The sequence below is a fragment of the Pygoscelis adeliae genome, unplaced genomic scaffold (genome assembly GCF_000699105.1).
Source record: "Pygoscelis adeliae isolate BGI_AS28 unplaced genomic scaffold, ASM69910v1 Scaffold34, whole genome shotgun sequence".
In the NCBI taxonomy this organism is placed as follows: Eukaryota; Metazoa; Chordata; class Aves; order Sphenisciformes; family Spheniscidae; genus Pygoscelis; species Pygoscelis adeliae.
The window spans coordinates 6,745,850-6,767,314 of record NW_008824658.1 but is presented as its reverse complement, the minus strand read 5'-3'; the positions used below and the strand labels follow the sequence as shown (position 1 = coordinate 6,767,314).

General features: G+C 42.3%; 1 protein-coding gene across 1 annotated transcript; it reads right to left on the bottom strand.

Moving 5' to 3' along the window:
- Window positions 1–752: 752 nt before the first annotated feature.
- Window positions 753–19,227, bottom strand: SLC22A5 (solute carrier family 22 (organic cation/carnitine transporter), member 5). The gene is made up of 10 exons (XM_009322781.1): window positions 19,154–19,227; window positions 17,560–17,691; window positions 14,653–14,807; window positions 13,149–13,320; window positions 12,021–12,147; window positions 7,531–7,631; window positions 4,104–4,318; window positions 2,694–2,876; window positions 2,085–2,220; window positions 753–1,476 (listed from the first exon to the last, which is right to left on the bottom strand). Exons 1-10 carry the CDS (start codon window positions 19,225–19,227, stop codon window positions 1,389–1,391), a joined length of 1,383 nt encoding a protein of 460 aa, XP_009321056.1. The 3' UTR covers window positions 753–1,388.
- Between the last annotated feature and the right edge of the window lie 2,238 nt (window positions 19,228–21,465).

The window sequence follows — 21,465 nt, the reverse complement described above, 5'->3', positions numbered from 1 at the left end:
ATGCAAAACTTCCATGACCAGCTGCCGCAGCAGAGTAAGGCCCCTAACGGCTTTGGCTACAAAGGTTTAGGTTCTGTTCATTAAGTCTCTACAGCACAGAACACACACAAACGAGTGCCACAAGAGAGAAATCTTTCACCGCTCACATCTGTCAAAGTATGATGTAATGCACGATCAGAACAGCACAAATGAGATTGAGTGTACATATATATATTTAAAGAAACACAGGTAATGCCGAGGGTGCTTCTGCAACCCAAGGAACAATTTCTTGGCAGACTGTCAACAAGGTTTGGTGGGTTTTTCTAGAACAATTTGAAAACAATTCACTGATTACATGAGTTAAGTGAAATAACAGACCTCAAAGCAATCATACAGTTGGCACCTGAGAAGTATATTCTGAATTTAGTTCTCAGTACATTCCACCATGAGGTCAACGCAGTGGCATAGATTAACACAAAAATTTAGCTCTAAATACATTCATTGTGTGTGCGTGTGTATGTGCACGTGTGAAAAGCACAGAAGGCAGCAGAATTGTTTCCCTCATCCAAATTGCACCAAAGACGTTAAAACAATTTAGACATAAAACTTCCAACACACATCGAAATGGAAGAACCCCAAACTAACACCGCTCCCTCCACACACAGATGAAACCTTTTGCATCATTTAAAATAAATACGGCCTGGAAACAACTTCACCATACAGGTACAGTTGAAAACCAGCATTGGAATCAAGTGATTTTGTGAGCAAATCAATCAATTTTGTGAGCAAAACTTCAGTGCTACAAATATTTTGTGCAAGACAATCCTTTCAATCTACGTTGAGTTAAAACATATCAAGTTAGAATTAATTCTCAAAATCTTTCTTTGCATCTTTCTGAATTTGGTAACAAATTCAGCACGTGCAAAGTCATTTGAGTAAGATTGCAGAGAGGCATGTTCTCATAACCTTCCCTATAATAAATAAGTTTCCTGTCCAGAGACAGAAGTCAAGGAATCAAAACCAATTAGCAGTTTTTTCTGGCAATTTTTACTTCTTGATGTGCATTAGCTCTGGAGAAGGTTCACTGAGGAATCCAGGTTCCCTGCCAGCCCTTGAACTAATTTTCAAGTATCTTGCAGCTGAACTATACACTTGAAGTTATGAAGGATTGATCAGATACTGTTCCATGGTTCTACTGCATTAAAACAACTGTGCCTGAAATGTCTCATTGAAGGCTATACAGTATTTATGTTCATATAAAAAGAGAATGTACGGAACACAGTGTTTAAATTAATAAATAAGGTTAAAATTACAGGAAACAAAGTGTTGCCACTAGCCCTTTCTAGAATGAATTTTAGAAGAAAAGTCCATTTAACTTTCAGTTCACCAGGAAGTACGCAGGAGTTCCATCAAAAAGCTGTGCTTTTAAAAATCTCTGGATTTTCTTCTTCCTCCTTGGAATCCCTTGTGCTACTAGGTGCAGGCCTGTATTCTAATCTGGGGCGGGGGGGGAGACAGAAAGAGAAAAGAAAATAACTTAAAAAATAGATGAGAGAACAGAGGAAAAAAAAAATCTTTGATATCCTGAGCCCTATTTGACATTACAGCCTCCTAATTTTAATATCTTGTTGACTTCAGTTGGACAGGTCCCTTTCTTACACTAGTGTATGCTTATGTGCCCTCTTCAATCAGAGCCGTGGCAAAAGGCCAGATGCTCGCGATGCCTTCTTAGGTCAGTTGAACTAAATGGGAAGAGTTTAGCCCTTCACCAGTGCTTATAGGACTTTCAGAACCTAGCAAAATAGATTATAACCCACAAAGTGTCCCTATACCTTTATAAAGCAATACATTTCTACAAATGCATTCCTCATATGTACTTTTATTCAGTCCTCAAAGTAAAATGATAAATTTGGAGCCGAGAGATGTACATATGAACATACACACTTGGGAACAGGGACCAGGATTCCAGCCAAACTCTTAGAGCTTCAACAGAGCACTGACTACACTACCAAAACCAGCCCCCTCCCTCTGACGGTACCTAGGCAAGTCCGCTCCTCTTCTCAGGATAGAGAACAGATGTGTTAAGATCAGAAGGTGACACTTACCCTTTCACCAACAGCATTTGATCAATGGTGTCCGGAAGAGGCATACCGTAGCTTTCTGGCAGAAATAAAGTCAGAATTCCTGATAGCACAGTCAGGCTCCCCATCAGGATGTAAGGCAGGAATCGATCATAGGCACCTAGCAGGATACAAAAAAAACCCCAACACCCTAGCTTCAGCTTTAAGTCTCCGATAACGTTTGTACCTAGGAACAAGGCTTTATCTGTGTAAGAGTTATGCTTTCAGTACAAAACAAACCAACCCCCTCACAGTCTGGCATTCAAAGCATATATTGTTTTAACTGTGGTTTTAGGAACTCAAGAGACTGTGAAACAATAGCTGTAAGAGCTGTCCCTATTGAGTCAGTAAGATTGTGAGTCTTCCGAACGTCTCTTCAAGAGGGCATAAAACACAATTTCTCTACGTTATGACCATTGTTCGGAGATGTTGAGAACCCATTTTTACCTGCAGTTTCACAACACACCTGGACCTGGAAACAAAGAACAGTCGGAAAATCCCACTGACCCACGGTGGCAGCACACTGATCTGGGTAAAAAGCATTGCTTCCCGCCTGCCAGCACCTCCCCAGCGCAGGCAGAGGAGTTAACTTACCGAGGTAAACGAAGTAAGGCGAGAGGATGCTGCCCAGTCTAGAGGCCATGGAACTTGCTCCAACTCCCATGTTTCTCACTACTGTTGGGTAGAGCTCAGCCGTGTAAACATAAACCATTGAAAAGGCAGATGTGATCCCAAATTTCCCTAACATCACTAGTAGAATAGACAGCGCACGGATATCTGAAATCAAAACGCAGTAAGGATTTCAATAAAGCTCTGACAATCCATGGCATCTCTTAATTCCATTGTGTTTGTATAACTCCTGCCTAATTAATTCCAGTATCTGGTGTCTTCTTTTCTCTGTACATGTCTACAAGCATGGGCAACACTTTAAAAAATTTATTTATTTTTAAATTACTAGCGCTCAACATTTTCATTTCCTTGAGAATGGGGCTTCCTGCCAAGTAAAAAACAAGGAGAAGAGAGCAAGCACTGGAGAGGTCCTCTCAGATTTCAGGGGCCAGATCTCTGCTATTGCAAACACCACCATATATCCCTTTTTGATAAGGTGAACAAAGTTAAACATTTGAAACAAGTTATTTTTGGTTTCCTGCTCTGGTTTCTCAGGAACATTGCTAGCTACAAGTCAATAATTTAATTACAGGAAGCCGAGCTGACTTTAACTGGGACAGTTAGATCTGAAAATCAAAACAGATCATATCGGTGTCCAATTGATTCAAAGGACTGGAGAAAGAGAATGCAACACATGCATTACCTGTATAAAATAAACAAGGCACTTCTTGTGCATTCTCTTTTGTTTCATCTTTGATATGTAAACAAGTGCTGAGCAACAACACCCCCCCATCATATTCAACAGCATTACCAGTAAGAGTCCATAACCCCCTTAATCTAACTGGCCTAAAGATACATATGGTTTGGTATCCAATGAGTGTTATTTTGTCCTCCTTTCCAGTTGCCAAACATTATTTTAACTATCAACACTAATTCAGTGCAAGCAGTTTTGCTTATCAAAAATGCTTCCACAATGACTCCCTCAAATATAACTGTTTAAACAAGCCATAAAGAGACAGTCATTTACAGTTGTTTGGGAAGTTCTGCAGCTTCTTGGTAACCTCTGCTGACCAAATTCTGGTTGGTCTAGTCCTGGTTTTACACTTGCACCTTACCAGGGCACCTTGCCAGGGGTGCACATTAAAGCAAAACTGGACTACAGAGCTGATCCCAACAGACCACAAAGCCAACGACCCACCTTTAAAAACGTATCTGAATTGACAAGTTGTGTGAGCTCCCTGTGCAGCAGCACTGAGAACCAAGGAAGAGGGACAGAGATAGGGAACGAATATCTGTATTTAGTCCCCTCAGGACACTTTTCCTCCGCATCTGCCCAGTGCGTGGTACTGCACTTCACCTATCATACGTATTTGAGATCAACTAATGATTCCATACGTGAAGGCACCAGCTGAATGAAGAGAAGAACACAGCCTCCCAAGAATAACGCAGCAGCCATTGAATACCGTCGAGGGAGATTTCGAAGCAGCAGCCAGGAAATAACGTAGGCTGGAACTTCAATCACTGCCGAGAGGAAGCAGTTCACATAGACGTCTCCATGCAAGTTAGGTGTGTCAAGAGAAAGTCCAAAATAACCAACAGAGATTATCATCCTGAAAGAAACAGAATAACAGGATCAGACAGTTTTCTCTTCTTCCCGAGGTTGCCCTGAACCTCTGTTAAGCACAGAAATCACTATGTAAGGCAAATTCAGCATCTGCCAGATTCTTTCACCTTTGAAACATCTTAAGTGCTGACTTCAGAAACAGCAAGATAACAATTACACAGTGCTGATGCTTTTTATCTTTCAAGTTTCTCTTGAATTCAAGGAATATATTTAAAAAAAAAAAATTCCTATTCAGCATTAATGCAATTAGGTAACTCCAGAGCTGTTGCTAGCCTTGCTGAGGCACAGGCCTATGAGCCCAGCAGTGCTGGATGATCATGCAGCTATAGTGGTCATTCTTCTTTGCCAATGCCATTGCATGACTTTGCAACTGTCCATCCCACTCTCATGCAGACCTCGCAAGGAAGGTCTGGGTATTTGTCACTTTTAGACATCTCATTTGTCTCTGCTAGTCACGCTGATGGAGAGGGGCTGACTACTTCTCCGTATGCCTCCGTATTTCAGGTCACCCCTGGGAGATAAGTGATCATCACTCACTATGCAGTGATACAGCAGTTCCTATTACTAGTAGTTATGGCTTTAGCCTGAAAGTTTGGACTACTGAATTTTACTGCTGCTGAGGCCTACAGCACCTTTTCATCATGTTTACCAGAGCGCTCTGGGTGGAGAACATTGTTTCTGGGTCATTACCCTCCATGCTTTGTGTATAAAGTCACAGAGGAGGAGTATGGCATCCTGGCAGACCCAAACAATCCAGGATTTTCTCTGCCATGCCCCAAGCTGGCTGGGCAGGATCCAAGTCACATTTGCATGGCTCGGTGCCTGGGCTGGTCAGTGTAGCAGGACAGAGCTTGCTGCCTGGGAATGCTGCCATCTTAACTGTGCCACTGCCAGATGAGAACTGGCTTCCACGTGATCAAGGGAAACACACACCTGGCCTTGGAGACAAATCCTGTCGTGTCTTGGGAGATGCTGGGAAGAGAAGGTTATGCTTCACCAACAAGCAATGTGCGGTAAACAAGGAAATAATGGGTCCAGGTGCACTGGCGAGGTACAGAGCACTCAGCACTTCATCTCCTTCAGCATTTATGTTAGAACAGAACCTGGAGCAAAATCACTGCACAGCACAAAGCGGATCACTGACCAAAGATTAGCTCTTCCTCCTCCTCAGTTCACGTGGGAAGAGCCTTCACAGTCCAATTGCTTAAAACAAGTTGCCTAGTATACCTGGGAAGGTATGAAGTCATACAGCTGAGGGTAACCCCCCCACTGCTGCGTGTGCCCCGCCGGCTAAAGCTATTCTTCTCAAAAGTAGTTATGCAGTGTTTTCCACAATGCTGTACAATATGCCCAGCCCTGTGCTCCTCGGAGTTATTTTTATACATAATAAACTGTGCTTGCTGGAACTCACTTTCAGCAGCAGTCTGCCTTAGCTTATCCCACTGGCAAACCTTGATACAGTTATACATCTTCTATGAAAACTTTACGGGTATTTACACATCCCAGGGTGACGAGAAGCCAAACTTCCTCCTTCCTGATGCAAACCCAGCAAAGGGATTAGTTTAAAAGCCTTCGACTTACTCAAAATTAACAAAACACTCAGCAATATGTAAAGGTGATATACCGCTATCTGCAACCATCCTCTTTTACAGAGCGTCTTTTATGAGATCTTTCAATTCATATCGCAGAATATACCATCGGTATACTATGGGTTGGAAAACATTGCTGTGAGTCAGCACAAGATGCTTTATATTTTGGGAAATTAATTAAAAGGAGGTTAGGCAACTGACATGCAAGGTAAAAATAGTGGAAAAATTGCCCAAATCAACTGAATACTCTTCTGCAAGAGGAGGTAAGAATGTGTAAGTCAGTTGCACATGTTTGAGTCTTCCCGCCTATCATAAAACTTCATTTATCATGTGGTAAAAAGCCCTTCAGCACATGGAATGGTTTACATACTGCCACGTCACTCTGTTTCTCTCAGATGCTTTGTCCTACCAGAAATGCTGTTCAAAGAGGTTTTGCATTTGATTTCTACAACCACACACGCAAAATCAGCTGTGCCTAGGAACTCGCTACTGATCTACTCCATGCAGATTAGAAGTAGGACGGTCCCAATTCTCTAGCTCACTTCCAATTAAAGGTGAGAGTCAGCAATTCAACTTGGAGGTTAAAACAACAGTATACGGAAACTGTATCGACATTTCTGCAAAGAACCAACATTACTTTTCTTTTTTGAGCTGTTTTTCTGCTCAAGTTCCTTTCCCAGTGTGTTTGTAGCACTGTCCTTGGTGATGGGCAAGGGAATCTGGCTTAAATATTAGCCAAGTCATCCTTTGACCCAAAAAGCCACATCAGCTTGTACACACTGGCAGCTCAGTGGACTGAACTCCAAGGCTTTGCCTCACTAAAGCACAGGAACATTGTCCAAAAAGGCAGCAAATAGACTCAGTTAGCTCCAAAGCACTTGAGGGACCTTCTTGGTTAGGACGCTGTAGCTACACGCACTAATTAAACCTCACTTTTATAACCTATAACGGCAGGCTATAAGTTACCCTCTCCATTTTCTCTCTTCTGAGCAATTACAGCTTCGCTGAGATTTCCAGTAAAGGAAAATGACAACTGTTTCATCAAACTGAGCATAAAGTATGGCTTCAGCTAGTGTAAAACCAAACTGAAGATGGCAGGTAGACAGAGTAGCTAGCATGAAGGTCTAGGGAAATCTCAGATTAGAACTTCAAAGGAAGCTTTATCCCTTTAAGAGACAACACAAAAGAGATGGGAAGATTCTCCCCATTAAGTCAGGCATCGAGGAGTTCAGACCCCTGGGCAGTAGTCCTCTGACTGGAGGACAGGGCATGACTCATTCCTCTTAAAAGACTTCGTTACAGTCAGATGAGGGTTCCCCAAGGCCCAGTATCAGGCAGGATTCCCACACATCATTGCCAGCTGATCTGATTCTTGCTCAGTTCAGAATACGCCTGACTGCTTCAGAAAGAAATAACAATCCAGATGTTTCTAGACTGTTACTGAAATGAAGAACCTACGTAACCAGAATTTTGTTGCTTCAGCCAGCAGGTTATTGGTTTTTGAGCTGGTTTTGTCCATATCTCTTCAGAATACCTTAGTGTTCAAAGAGCAGTTTTTAATTGTTTTCCTGCTTTTGTGCTTGCATACTCCTTAACCACACTTGCTTACCAAAGAATCACTGACATAATTGTGATAGTTAGGATATTTCGGGTTTTCATTAGATCCAAAATGGTGTACGTCTGTTGCTTCTGGGAATTCAAATCTTGCAGCTGGAAAAACAAACAAACAAACAAAAAAATCCATGGGAACATTAACTTCCTGAAAGCAGAATTGCTGTGCAAATAAGTCCCCCCCCCAACTTATACATCAGTATTTTGATATTCTGCAGAGTTGAAACAGGTGCCTCACTTTTAACCGACCACGTGTAAGCCACAAGAGCCAACTACCTGTGAAAGTAGTTGCTCCTCCCTTATTTAAAGTCACTTAAAATTTAGGCTGAAATTTGTAATCATCTTCTCTGCCTGAGGCTCCATAAAGCAACTGCTTATTGTTACTTTTATACTTGAATTATAAAGCAACAACATTAATTTCCGATTTATGTGTCACTACTGGCAGGGTTCTTACATCCAGGTTTGAGGACTGCACCTTGAGGATCGTGCAAATCAACTGCACCCAGACAAGAAGAGAGCAACAAGGATGATGAGACATTTGAAAAATGTCATCTGTAAAAGTCTGAAAGCAGAGGGTTTATTTAGCCTAAGGGCCAGAAGATGGAAGGAGTCTTAAAAGACCAAGAATGGTCTTCAAAGACCAGCAAAAAAAGTGATAAACTGTCCTCTATGTCCACTGCAGACAAGGCAAGAAATAACAACATTAAACTGCAGCAGGACAGATTTAGTAAATGACTCCTCATGCTGGACCTAACAGTAATGTATTTAAACTGAGACAAATTGGCCAATGAGCTGAACAGTCCCCATCATTATTTAGCCTGGTTTTGAGACCTTCTTCTAGGACTATAAGCAAAAAAAAACCCAAACAAACTTCTTTCCCCCTGTAACTTTTCCAGCTCCTCAAAATAAAACCACTTCCATGTAAACAATGCAAAGATATTCACCCATGAAGCATGCGAACAAGTTTTGTGCTCGATAAGATTGTAAAAAAGGGAAGAATTTAAGGGTTTTTTAAATTTAGGTCTTCAATTTGGACCCCTAACAGGGAGTAACAAGGGAGAGATTTTTCAAAATATGTAAAAGGTGATTTAAGAGGACAAGTTCCATTGATTAAAACTATCAACTCTGATAAAGCAACACTATATGGCTGAAGAACCAGAGTTTTCTATACGTAATTTTTTTTTTAATTGCAAAAGATGGTATGTTTTCAGGATTTATCACAGGCTACTTACTCATCAGTTTAATGGTATTTTTAGCAGTCTTACACTAAGAACATTAACAAGATTTTGATCTTACAATCTTCCACAGAGAGTCTTTTTTCTGTTAGGACATTTTGTATCTATCTGAATCTGTGACTCTATCAACAGTTAGCAATCTAACCAGGAAAGAAACAAGCATCCACCTTAGCAGCTCAAAATTATCAAATGAAAAAAGGTAATACTGAAATATTTTTAATTTTGACACTTTTTGAATTGTAAGCTGCCAAGACGCCTCACGATATTTAAGTGAAGACTTCTCTTTCCACAACTAGAAGAATCACTCTTGCCTGACAGACCTCTATTATGTGCAAGCACAATAAACTGTATACAAAGATTACTTCCTCCCTTGACTTTTTAAGTCAGCGTGACCTGAGAATGCCAAATTAAATTTTAATATGTTTAAAGACTGAATGCCTTTTGCTGGCACTGTGTACTGCTTCATGGTATGTGCAAACGTTTATCAATAAAAGTAAACTATGATTGCAGCTTCAAAACAGTGCAATTACTCACTACTTTAAACTTTTCTGAACTCTTTCCGCCTGGTCTAATATGCCAACCTCTACTCTGTATTAGTTCAACTTACAATACTTTTTTCCCTAAAACATCAGGCTGGTCCAGCAGAAGTAGCTGGATGTATTGCAGGACACAACACACCAATAAAGAGACAAAAGCAACCTCATCAACCTCTCTTCCGTGTTCAGTTAGTGATGTTTCTTTTGGCAAGCTAGTTGCTGGACACTGATTTGGTGCCCTTAACTCTTGTCCCTCAACTCAAAATACACATTAATCTCCTCAATGTCTTGTAAACTGTATCTGAGCTAATGGGAACATGAAGTTTATGTAACCCCTGCAGTCAGGTGAAAAATCTTTCTGAGTGATATTTTGTTCTGAAGACCTGGAGGATAAAACAGTGGCCTTGATGCTCATGCACGCCAAACTTCAGTGTATTTGCTTTCACAAATCTTCATTTTCTGTGAAAAACAAACAGTTCTTTACATTTGATAGCTTTCACTCTGCCTGAAGCCAAACCTCCCACAACACAAACTGCAGTCAGCTTTACAGCTCACAGCCCTTTCTCATAAATCACATGATCTTTCCTAAGTACTCTCCAGTTTTGCCACTATTCGTTTCCAGGAAACCAGCAAACAGGAAACAAAAAAAAGGAGAAAAAACAAACAAACCGCAAAACAAACCCAGGAACAGTAACATTCTGAGAGTCACAGCTGATGAGAAGAAAGGACCCTTGCCTTTTAGGAGCTGGATAATCAGACAACATAATTCTTAGCAGGACAGGCTAGAACAAGAAGCTATGAGAAGGGCAGGGAGCGTAAAACGATGACTTGAAATTAAACCTATCATCCAAACATTTCTATCCCCCTCATATGGGATAATTCAGCCAACCAGGCCCTATTTGTGCTCCGCAGCTTGTTTGCGACTAGTCACCTGCTCGATCCTAACTGGTTTTGACATCTCTGGAGCATCAATATTGCAGGTGCTGCTCTCCAGCTGCATGGGTTTGAGGAATACTCCAAACATGAGCTCAGGTTGCTTCCCCATCCAGAACTCACGTTCCAACTGCACAAGGGCTAAGGGCCAGTTAGATTTCCGAGAACCTCGCTGCAGCGTAAACATGCTTCCTAAAAACCTCAAGAGAGGCTGCGAGCCTTCTGCTTTACAGCTCTTCAGAAAGCAGACAAAAGAACAGCGTAAACAGACCACTGATGAAGAAGAGTTTTGCACCGATTTTTTTGGTCACAGCATAACTTTTACCTTAGAAAGTAAAAAGATGGGCAGGAGTTCTGCACTTAAACAGTGTCTGTTCATTGAGCTCATTTTCCTTTCAGTGTCAGAATGTCAATCTGTGTTTCTGAAAGTTGACGTCCAATGATTTATCTGTAAATAAGCACTGCGTACTCCAGCCCACCCTGCTGCAGAAGTCAGCATTTCCCCTCGTCCAGTGTTCCCTGGGGCAACATCCCTACTCTTGCCCCTGCCTTCTGCTGCTTCATAATCCAGCCCCATTCAGAGATGACAAACAGTATTTCTTTCAAAGAATGGGAGATGGAGGATTCCAGGAACAGTGACCTTAAGCAGATGTTGGAGCTTGTTTTCCCTTCTTCTGCTGTAGTGCTGGCAATGGGCAAGTTTTCATGCCTACAGCGTAAGAAGGAAGGATCAAAAAGAAGGAAAAAAAGCGTGTGCTAATGAAAATCCAGGGAAAAAGCTCATAAGAAGGTCTGGGTTTTCCTGGCATTCTCACTCTGTTCCAGCAAGACCAGGATGCCTGTCCTACTATCTACAAAGAAGTCTGGACAAACAGATTTGTTTGCACCTCAGCTAACTTCAGCCCAAGTGAAGCTGTTTCAATCTCAATAGCAAACACACTACAGTTTAATGGCTAACCATTTTCCTTAGTCTGGTACAGAGGCCCTTGTAAAGCAAGTGAATATACAAGGTATTTTCACGTAAAACACAAGACAATGTCAATTGTCAACCAGAACACGATTAGGTGACTGCCCAGACAGACTCAACTCTACAGAACTGCCTAGAGCGGCACCCATTCTCCTGGATTATGCAAACGGTTTGTCTGTCTGGTTTTTGGAGTTCATGTTTGAATGAGTGTGGAACTGCTTCTACATCTTAAGGTCACCAACAGCTCAGACAAATGGGGGTTACGTACAGGAAACAAGAACATGCTGGAAGGAACAGATGGGGAAGAAAAGATACTGCTAGCTACTCCACCTGAAAGGAGCTCAAGTTTTGCTCTCCTTAACATGGAGTAGAAATTGGAGTTGAATATGGAATTGAACTAGAATGACATTCTTTCCACTGCCACTGGCCAGGATTAGTCCTGTGTTAGACTTTTACAGAACTATACTAGACTGCACAAGCATAAAATCTGTTTAGTGCAAGTATTTAGATCACAAAGCAATAGGTACCTCAAATTCATTACCTTCCCCCAAAAACTAGAGTTTAAAAGGAAAAAGGTGGCAGTAAACCGGATCAAAAAGATGTTTACATTAGAATGCATGTTGGCATTCCCATGGGAACGGGACAGCAAGGGCTTTGCAAATCTTAACGAAGTGGGGAAAGGGTATTCTGCTTTTCAGGAAAAGGATGACCTTTTACCCATTTGAGAAGTACGTGATACACTGCAGGCATAACTCAATTGATATGTCTGTAAATTAATCACTTTACACGGTCAACTGGACTGCTGAATGAATCTTACCTCACTAGGGTCAAGTATTACATCTGGGGCTGTAAGGCCATTAGTTTTTGCAGCTTTTCGGATGATGTCTTCCGCCTCTTGAAATCTTCCCTGGGAGATCAGCCACCGTGGAGATTCCGGAATGACCCTGCAAACAAGGTTCAGAATAAGGAGCCTGCATTTCCATAGACAGCACTGCTGCAGGCACCACTACGCATTGTTCCAGGCATGAAGAGCTCGAAACTTGCCATATTGTGCAGACATTAAAGCAATGACAACAGAAATCAGATTTACAAGAGCAGACTAGCATACTGAACAAGAACAGACTAAAATGTGCTTGTGGATTTTAGAAATACTAAAGAAATAAGCCATGACTCAGAAAAAAGAGCAACCAAAGTACGCTCAATTTTCCCATCCTTCAAAGTATGGGAAAACAGTTTAATTAAAGAAATTCAGAAATGTGAATACACAAGCAGCATGCTGTACATTAAGAGGCATATCCTTAGAGAATAACACATATAAAATTAGTAACTGTAAATACTGTTATATAAGTCAGAAAGTAGAATTTGCCCGAGTCATTCAACTTTGTAAGAAACTGGATGGAATCACAAACAAATGCCAGTGTAAGTGAAGAAACACCACCACCATGTGGACTATTTAAACTTTACATGCCACCCGAAAGTAGTATTTCATTAACTATGGAAGAAAACATGGAAGCCTCGCAGATGTGCAACTACTGTTTTGTAGCTTGTCGTATCTATGTCACCCTAGCATTGCCCAGCTTCCCAAAACAACTGGTTTCTCCTTCTGCCCTTAGTTCAGGCCTACTCTTAAAAGTTCATGGATTTCAGTTGGTGCAGAAGGATGAGTTTTATTGACTTTTTTTTTTTTCCTTTGCATGTGCACCACTTAATTTTATAGAAGCCTACAGAAAATGAAGAATAGGCTTTTCAGGCATAAGTCAGATCACCCACAAAGCTATGGACTTGCAGTTAAACAACTGGGAAGAGTAAAGGACACAACATCCATTCTTCACCTGCCCGTTCCTGAATTTCATCGGTAAAGGCTGGTTGGCTTGGAGCCTGGATCTTAAAAATCTGCAGACAGGACCTTCTAAAGACTAAAGTCTTTTAAATTAGTTATACTCACCACCAGAGCGGGATGCAGAGCAGCCCAGGTAAAGTAAGTGCCAGCAGCAGCATCCGCCAGTCTCTGATGAAGTAAGCAAACAGTGGCAGCAACATGTAGCCAAATGCATAAAATATGCAAACGCCTAGCGTGCAGAACAGCACGCGAATTGATTTGCCAAGAATTTCTGTGCCTGTTCAAAACAACAGAGTGAAGATTAATATTTTAACTTAATAGCAACCAAGTAACTTACCGAAAACAGCTCTAACGATTGGCTTTGAAATACACTACACTGGGTAGTTACAGTACGTAGCGCGCTCTGCCAGCCAGTTTTAGAGGCACCGCAGACCTGCTTCATGCAGTGATCCCGCATCAGCCCAGGCAAACAGAAAAGGAAGAGAACCGGGCCATACAGTATTTGTGTAGCTCAAAGTAGCTAAAACTTCTATAACTCTATGTTCTTAGAATCTCCCATTCTACCTGAGGAGCTAAAACCACCTGACATACTACAAAACATTCACAACACTTAGCCTCAGCTTGATCCCCATAGGGTCCTCTCCAGCTTATGGAGAGAGACCAGCTTCTTTAAAGGATAATTCAGGAGATGCCTAAATTAGGTTCCTGACCTGTACTGCCTTCTAAAGGACTATTAGCCAAATAGCTATTAGCCAAAAATCTTGCTGTATTTTGGCGTACACATGTGGAGGGTCGCTAACAAAGGCCAGGCTACTGGCAGGGGAATTAAATGCACTAACAGGGACCAATGCTTCCCTTGGAAATGCTTTGGGACCTGCAAATCAAGAGACATTGTAAGAGATATAATCTTCCTCATTTCCACAGAAATGGAAGAAGATTACAGAAGTTGCAGCAGGATGTCTGCGGTGAGGTTAGCTAAACACTGTTGTCACAGCTGCACTGCTCTTCTTTGGCCCAAAAGGAATTTCTTGCCAACATTTGGTACTTTGGACAGCGAGGCTACGTAGTAAGTAGCATTAGTCAAAAAACACTTATTTTTTTAAAAAAATCTCAGATTCATACGGTAATTCACATTCCCACCTGATCAAATATGGTCTTAGTTAAATTGAAAATAGACGAAGCAGGAATCATTATGCCATTTAATTTTTTGCTATAGGCTGTTTTAAGGAGACTTTATAACGCTTGATTTTTTTTTTTTTTAACAAGTTTTTACATCAATTAGGCATTTAGGCCCCAAAATGGACAACACAAATCCCTGAAAAATCATGTCTTACACGTCTTACCTTTCCAACTGGAAGACAGATTTTGTTTCGAATAATCAATTTCTGGGTTTTTTGCCTTTTTAGGATGGTAAGCCACAGATTTAATTCAGATTGCACTTCTATCAACTGGAAACTTCCAAGGAGAGCATGAGTTATCCATGCATGGTGAGGACACACTCTTAACAGCGCTGCTTGGCAAAACAAATCAACCCTAAGCCAGTACTGAAAAGGAACAGGAAAAGCACAAGACTAAAGAACGCATACTGCGCCCAGCAGGACTTGCATACCGAGAACAAATGCGGCCACGTAGTTAGATATCTGTCCCATGCCGACTAGCACAAAGAACACTGAAAACATCTCCCAGCTGGTAGAGAAGACCTGTACGAAGCTGAAGCCAGTCTGCATTGCCAGAGTTGCAAACAGCACATTCTTCCTGCCAAACCTTCCATGGACAGATTAAAAAAAAGAAGAAAAAAAAAAAAAAGATGATTATACAACAGCATGAATTAAATCTTCAGAAACAGAAAAATAAGATTACTCATATGCATACTTAGGGAGATACAAAACATCTGCAAAAAGCAGAGGTTCGGGAAACATGACACAGGCGCAACTATTCTAAATACACTGAGAAATCCACTGGGCAAGAGAAAATATTATTCCAAGGGCTGCTAGTTAAGTTGCCTTTAGATATGTGCTAGAACACTATTCCTCCCTTACAGACAGAATAAGCAGGGAGACAAATCATTGGCAGCAAATTATTTAAAATGCAGGAGTATTAGGTGCTGCTTCTCCTCTAAGGAGCACACATTTCATGACACAGATCAGCACGTTAAAAAAAAAAAAGAAAAAGAAGGAAAGTTTCTGAAAGAGAGGTAAAACTCAGGCTTGCAAGATGCTATTATCAGTAAGTGATCCTACGCTGCAATCTTCATTCCACTTAGTAAAAAAAAATGAACCAATTTGAGGGATTCTACCAATTCTATTGATGAATTACAAAAAAAAAAAAAAAAAGAAGTTGAACTAAACCCAACCCATCAAGCTGTTAAAAGAGTCAGCGCCGATGTCCTGGCCTGGGCAGCTCCACACCGCAAGCAGACTTCGCAGCCTGTGACAGGACATCTGCTGAGTGCAGGTTCACACAACTCCATTCTGAAGTTAGACTTGACCAGGAGGTCTACAGTCGGGTGCCACAAGCATCAGGTAGATCGCAATGCATTAAGAACAGACCATTACTTGAACCTCCGAAATATTTTGTCAATCTCACTGTCACACCTGGCCAGGAGCGCGGGGCTCAGGCTCGCTGCGGGACTTTCTGTACCAGACGGGCAGATGGCAGCAGCAGAACGCTGCGCGCAGCCTCAACGAAGCAGTCTCCTTGTGGGGCTGCTGGATGCACTTGGGTCTCTCGACCGTGAGCTAGCTGCCATTCAGTGGCTACGAGAGTAACTGGATGAGCTGTGCTGATGAGCCTCCTCGGCTGCACTTGGTGAGGATCTGGGTGACCGTGTGAAGGAGCTGCAGGAGGAGACTCCTGTGATGGTGAAGGTGGGAAACTCGTGGCTTCTGGCATCAGGAGAACAGCTCCTGCTTCACCTACTGGTTAGCCACCGTGGAGGACACTTGGCACCCTCATAGCAGGTAAGGGGCTAGGAGCTCTGTTGAACGAAGCACCCGGGCCCTGCAGCAGCACCAGGACAAAGTGGTGGGAGACTCCCCACGACGAAGAGGGGAAAATCGCCCCTCACGCGGGAGAGCAGCTGGAAAGCATGGAGCTCTGCCTGGGGATCAATGACGAGACAGCTGAGAGCTTATGGGTCAGGATTAGCAGACAGACCAACGCTGGCACCGCTGTGGGTGTCCACTGCAGACCACCCGATCAGAAAGAAGTAAACAAGGCCTTCTTCAGACAGCTAGAGGAAGTCTCGTGTTCAAAGGCACTGGCCATCATGGGGGACTTCAACCACTCCAATACCTGCTGGAGGGACAAGACCCAGAAATTTTCTGAAGTGCATCAATGACAACTTCCTAACACGTCTGAGGAGCCGACAAGGGGAGACACTGCTGGACCCCATGCTTGCAAACAAGGGAGAACTGTTTGGGGATGTAAAGGTCAGCAGCAGCCACGGCTGCTGGCTGTGCGATGGTGAAGTGCAGGATCATGAGGGGAGGAACAAGGCAGAAGGCAGGATCACAGGGAAAGCAAACATTGGCCTGATCAGGGATCTGCCTGGACAAATCCCATGGCATCTGGCTCTGGAGAGAAGTCCAGGGGAGCTGGTTGATTTTTAAGGATCATAGTCTCCAAGCTCAAGATTGGTCCAACTTGATGAGCAGGAAACCACGCAAAGGCCCTGAACGGATTCTACAAGATTTGTGGCAGAGGGATTACGTTTCAAAGAAACAGAAACTCTACAAGTAAATCAGCAAATTAGAGGACCACATATTGTTCTCTGGGAATCAGGAAGACAGCACAGCAAATCTCAGGGAGACAATAAGAAAAACTGAGCTTTAAAAGGAAAAAAAAAAACAAAAACCACAAACCCAAAACCAACAACCTGTCAACATCACAAAAATTCATGGTGTCTTCCATTTTTTCATGTTTGTATTGATAAACAAGAAAGCCAGCGTACTCTGCAACTAGAAACACAGAAAAAAAAAAATCCCCAAACAAGAAAGCCTTGCTTCTCTGAAGTACAAGCTGAACAGCATTCATGCTTTGCAGCTTCCACAAACACAGGTCATTGGACTTAGATGTTATATTTGATGATGAGGAAAAGAAGCTATGGGTGTTTATAAAAAGAGAATTTAAAATTCGACCTCAAAAAAAGGAAAACAAGCCTTGGGGAACTCTGAACATAGTCCAAAGTAATTAGAAGAGAATGTCATTGATCTGATTTTTCCAGATGAAACTTATCTCCTACACCTGTTTTCTGGCATAAGAACAGTTTGCTCCAGAAGTGATTTCACTGAAAAAATAAACAGATAAAGATAACACTCACTAACAACCTTTGTACCATTCTGTTGTACTTCAGGACGGTTACTCTATACTCTCTGTGTACACTCAGATTAGACAGTCACAGAACAAAGACATGTTAGTAGTTGCAGAAAGACACTTATAGCAAACTTCACATACAAGAATTGCTTACAAAACAGCACCAAACGAAGAGCCAGAAGCTCTGGTGTGTATACTTTACTTGTCTGAGAGCTGTCCTGATACGAAAGATCCTAGCAGGACGCCCACAAAGAACAGGGAGGTGCTCAGGGGTCCCTTCCAGTCGTTGTCACATACGAGATTCCACTGCAAGGAGAGAGAACATGAAAGTCTTCTAATAAACAGGATTTCCCCTCCCTCCTAAACACCTTGGCTGAGCCCGGAAGGAAATGTACCCTTTGGACAGAAAACCTCCACAAGAGGAATGAGTAACTAAGCTACTGCACAGATGCAGCCCCGTGAAAATAACGGGAAGGGATGCTGCACAGCAGAGGGCAAAGGCCACCCGCCCTGAGCCGGCTCGGGAGCGATCCAGCTGAGGCCCCAACACTGCCTTCAGGTGTGACCCACCTGGCTTCCTTTACGCAGTCGATGGCTGTGGTATTTCCCCTACACGCGTATGAGTGATGGTAACTAATAACCTCATCATGTGCTTGGTTCAGCTCCCTTTCAAAGGCTCTGCAGCCCCTTAAACTGCTGCAATTCTGCCAGTTTTGGAAGGAGTGAGAATAGACCCCAAACCTGATTTCCCTGCACGTGGTAACATTTGCCATTAAAAATTCACATTTCTAATTTAAGAGAAATTGAACTATACAAACAAGAACATAGAAAAAAAATACCTCCTCCGTTATCACATTTTAATATGGTTTTGAGAGACTGGAGACTGTTCGCTGCTCACTGGGAACCTAACTAACGTAAATTATAATCTTTGGAATACAAATTGAAACATACACCAAACAAACCAAGATTTCCAAAATGAAAACAAAAAAGAGGAAGAAAGCAAGATATTCGGAAAATATTGCAGTCTTCATTTAATAATCTCCTACCCACTTCAGTCTGATGTTTTCAAAATAGCACTCGTGTTATTTTTGTATCTATACCAACAGCTATTATTGAAAGAGTCTTAATTTTATTTTGGTTATCTGGGGGAAAAAAGTGTGTTAATATTAGTAGAAAGGACAAAACCCAGCAGGGACGCCTCATCCCCTACCTCTCTGCAATGCTGCGGCTGGAGGAGTTCCCAGCGCTCGCTCTCCCCGTCCTGCCACGCTACCCAGCAGCCTGCTGGCAGAGGGCAGGAGGTGCTGCAGCCCCACTGGACAGGAATTTGGAGGCAACCAACGCTTCTGATGTGAGGCCAAACCCTCCTGAACTTAGTTATTCAAACAGCTCCCGCAGGGCCCCTTCTGATGTTTTAGGGATGGAAACTTTTAGATTTTAATCTCTATTAAAAAGGCTGAAATCAAAATATTCACCCTAACCCCAAAAATCAATCCCCCTTGCTCCCCAATTACAAATAATTAAGCATAGTGTGTTTTCCTCTTATTTTTTTTTTAGATTTGTATGCAACACCCCGTAAGATCTGCTGCTGCGTGTCCCAGCTCCGCCATCCACTTCGTCCGCGGTCCCGCATGTGGGAACGCCAGTGTTTTGCTTTGCTCACCAGCTCTGTCTCCTTAGCATCGAGCCTTTGACTCCAGGAATCTCACAGCCCTCAGTCTATTAACAGTTCACGCTACAACTACACCCTAGTGTATGTTTTAAGGTTGTGGGATCACTAAAAACCATGCACTGACCGAACAACACTGGCAATGGCCTTCCACTCCCAGATCCCCGTGGCAAAACTCAACTGAACCACCGCTTGTTTCATGGAAGAGCATCCAGTTTTGAATCAGAACTGGAAGTTTTTCTAGAGGTGAACGATGCTCATTTGTACAGGCTGCACTCTCATCAGTCTTTGTGTAACTTTAGCTGCCAACCCTTAGACTATCTTACGAATGCATCTCATCATTACTATTTTTTTTAAGGTCACGGCAACAAACAAAATGTACCTTTTCCCAACTTGTAACTGTATTCAAGTAATTTCTTAACCTCTCCTTCGATAAATCTGATTGTTGTTTTGTGTCTGAAGACCCTCTCCTCATATCAGATTTCATTTCAACATTATTCTTGCACTTACCCCCAAACCCTTCCAGCCTCACACCACCTGAAGCACAGGCACTAGCACTCAATGCAGTGCTTCAATAAATCCTACCAACACCATCAATTATGCATTGTTATGGAAGTTCCTTTCAGAATTGTGGCTTTCTAATGTGCTAACAAATCTATACATGTAACTTAACTATAGTTATTGATATAATTTAGTTTAATAACTGTAATTAACATTTATAATTAAATCTGTATTTATTCAACAAAAGCTGTACTTCATTAGAGATTAAAGAAAGTTTGAGCAATTCTGTGATGACCACGAAGGCTAATCCAGCCAGGAAGCTTCAGCTAACTCTGTCTGGCACCTTGGAAATCTGCAGCAAATGATCATTATCAAATTTATATAGGCCAAAGAAAGGTTTCAGTGGTTATCATATGCCTTCATATGATGACACTTATCAGGAAAACAAATACCACTCCCAGTACAAATCCTGCATTAATTAAGACTCACCTACTCACAAAGAATCATCTTTCTGTCAGCTACTGGAGCCAGACATCTTCAATACCAGAACTAAAATCTAACTAGCCAAACGTCTAGCTCGGTGCTTTATAGTCCGTCATTACTAAGTCAGTCATTATTTTCCAGCTGATCACCCTGTGCTTGTGAGTTAGCCGTCTCCCTTCATCTGTCTTATGCTCTGTACTTTGGCACAAGGCACAACACTTGGCTTTCCAGACACTGGCGTGCTTGTGCCCAGTAACAAACATTTTCTTCAGACCACTGAGGTTCAGACATTGCTTGGAAAAGTTCATGGTATTAAAATGTTTTGCACTGTTCTGCCAAAAGCTTCTTGCATTGGCAGGTGGAAACATATCGGTCCTTAAAATGTGGCAATGATTACCAGCTTGTTTTTCCACCTGCTCTATTAAAGCAACAGTAGGAGCTGTTACACTGAAGATCACTTGAACCAGGCACCAAAGTGAACTTCAATATCAAATTTCCAAGGGAGAACTACCTTGGTTGTGCAATCCCAGTTATTTACAGACTCCACAGACGCACAACAATCAGAACAAAGGGATTTTAAGGTCTGTTACACCTTGCCCCAGTAAAGGAATGCTGAAGTCTTCAACTTTTTAATGACTCACCAACAAGGTCTACTATGTTGCTTGTTAAGTCATGGTGGTCTTTAAGTCATTCAGTCTTCCAGAACCATTCTGCAAACAGACCCTTCCCTCAACTATACGTTGCCCAAGAAGTCGTCAACAAAGCATCACTGTTAGAAGACCAGCATCGCAAAGAGCGAGTGTCCCAGGAGTAGTTACTGATTGAATTCTGCTGCTGGCAGTGCTGTTTGGACCCAGTATACTGTGACCCAGTGCTCTAAAATCATGTGTTATTTTCACTTCTTAGTATCCTTTGAGCTAGCCTGCTAGCTGTAATGGCCTTTGCCCCAGCGAATGAGATAAGGTTAACCTCAGCAAGGTATCGGGGCTCCAAACAGGAGAAAAACATTTCAGCTTTGTTTCAAACAGCAGCTGCTGACGTTGCAAAGCATCGAGCTCCTAAACACTGGTACTAACAGTCAAGGCACGGCACGGAGCATTCTCACTCAATTTTATTATTATAACTGTAGAAGAAGACATCCTTCTGTTGGAGTTTAAACTTATCTTCTTACTCAGCCAGCTTGCAGATACTTTGGGCTGTAGCTACTTCCCAAACAATTCATCAGGTTGGGGTGATGTCTTCGTCAGCAGCCTCACACCTAATAGCAATAATCACTTATGCATCAGAGGCAAGCTGCATGGTGAGATATGCACCTCCATAACAGATTCTTGGCTGATACCAGCCGCTGGTGAGGACGAGTGGGAAGAGCAGACAGGGAAAAGAGGACAGGCTATGGAGACTGCCAGAAAATGTAGACAGCTTGGGGGAGAAGGTGGGGGGACACCACAAGGGAGA

What these genes read in the sequence shown, in the direction of transcription:
- SLC22A5 (XM_009322781.1), bottom strand. Translation starts at nt 19,227, where the DNA reads ATGAAACAAGCGGTGGTTCAGTTGAGTTTTGCCACGGGGATCTGGGAG. An exon ending in ATTATGTCAGTGATTCTTTG is followed by an intron (nt 4,319 to 7,530) that starts GTAAGCAAGTGT and finishes TGTTTCTTTCAG; the next exon opens with GATGATAATCTCTGTTGGTT. An exon ending in GCCTTACTTCGTTTACCTCG is followed by an intron (nt 2,221 to 2,693) that starts GTAAGTTAACTC and finishes GTATCCTGCTAG; the next exon opens with GTGCCTATGATCGATTCCTG.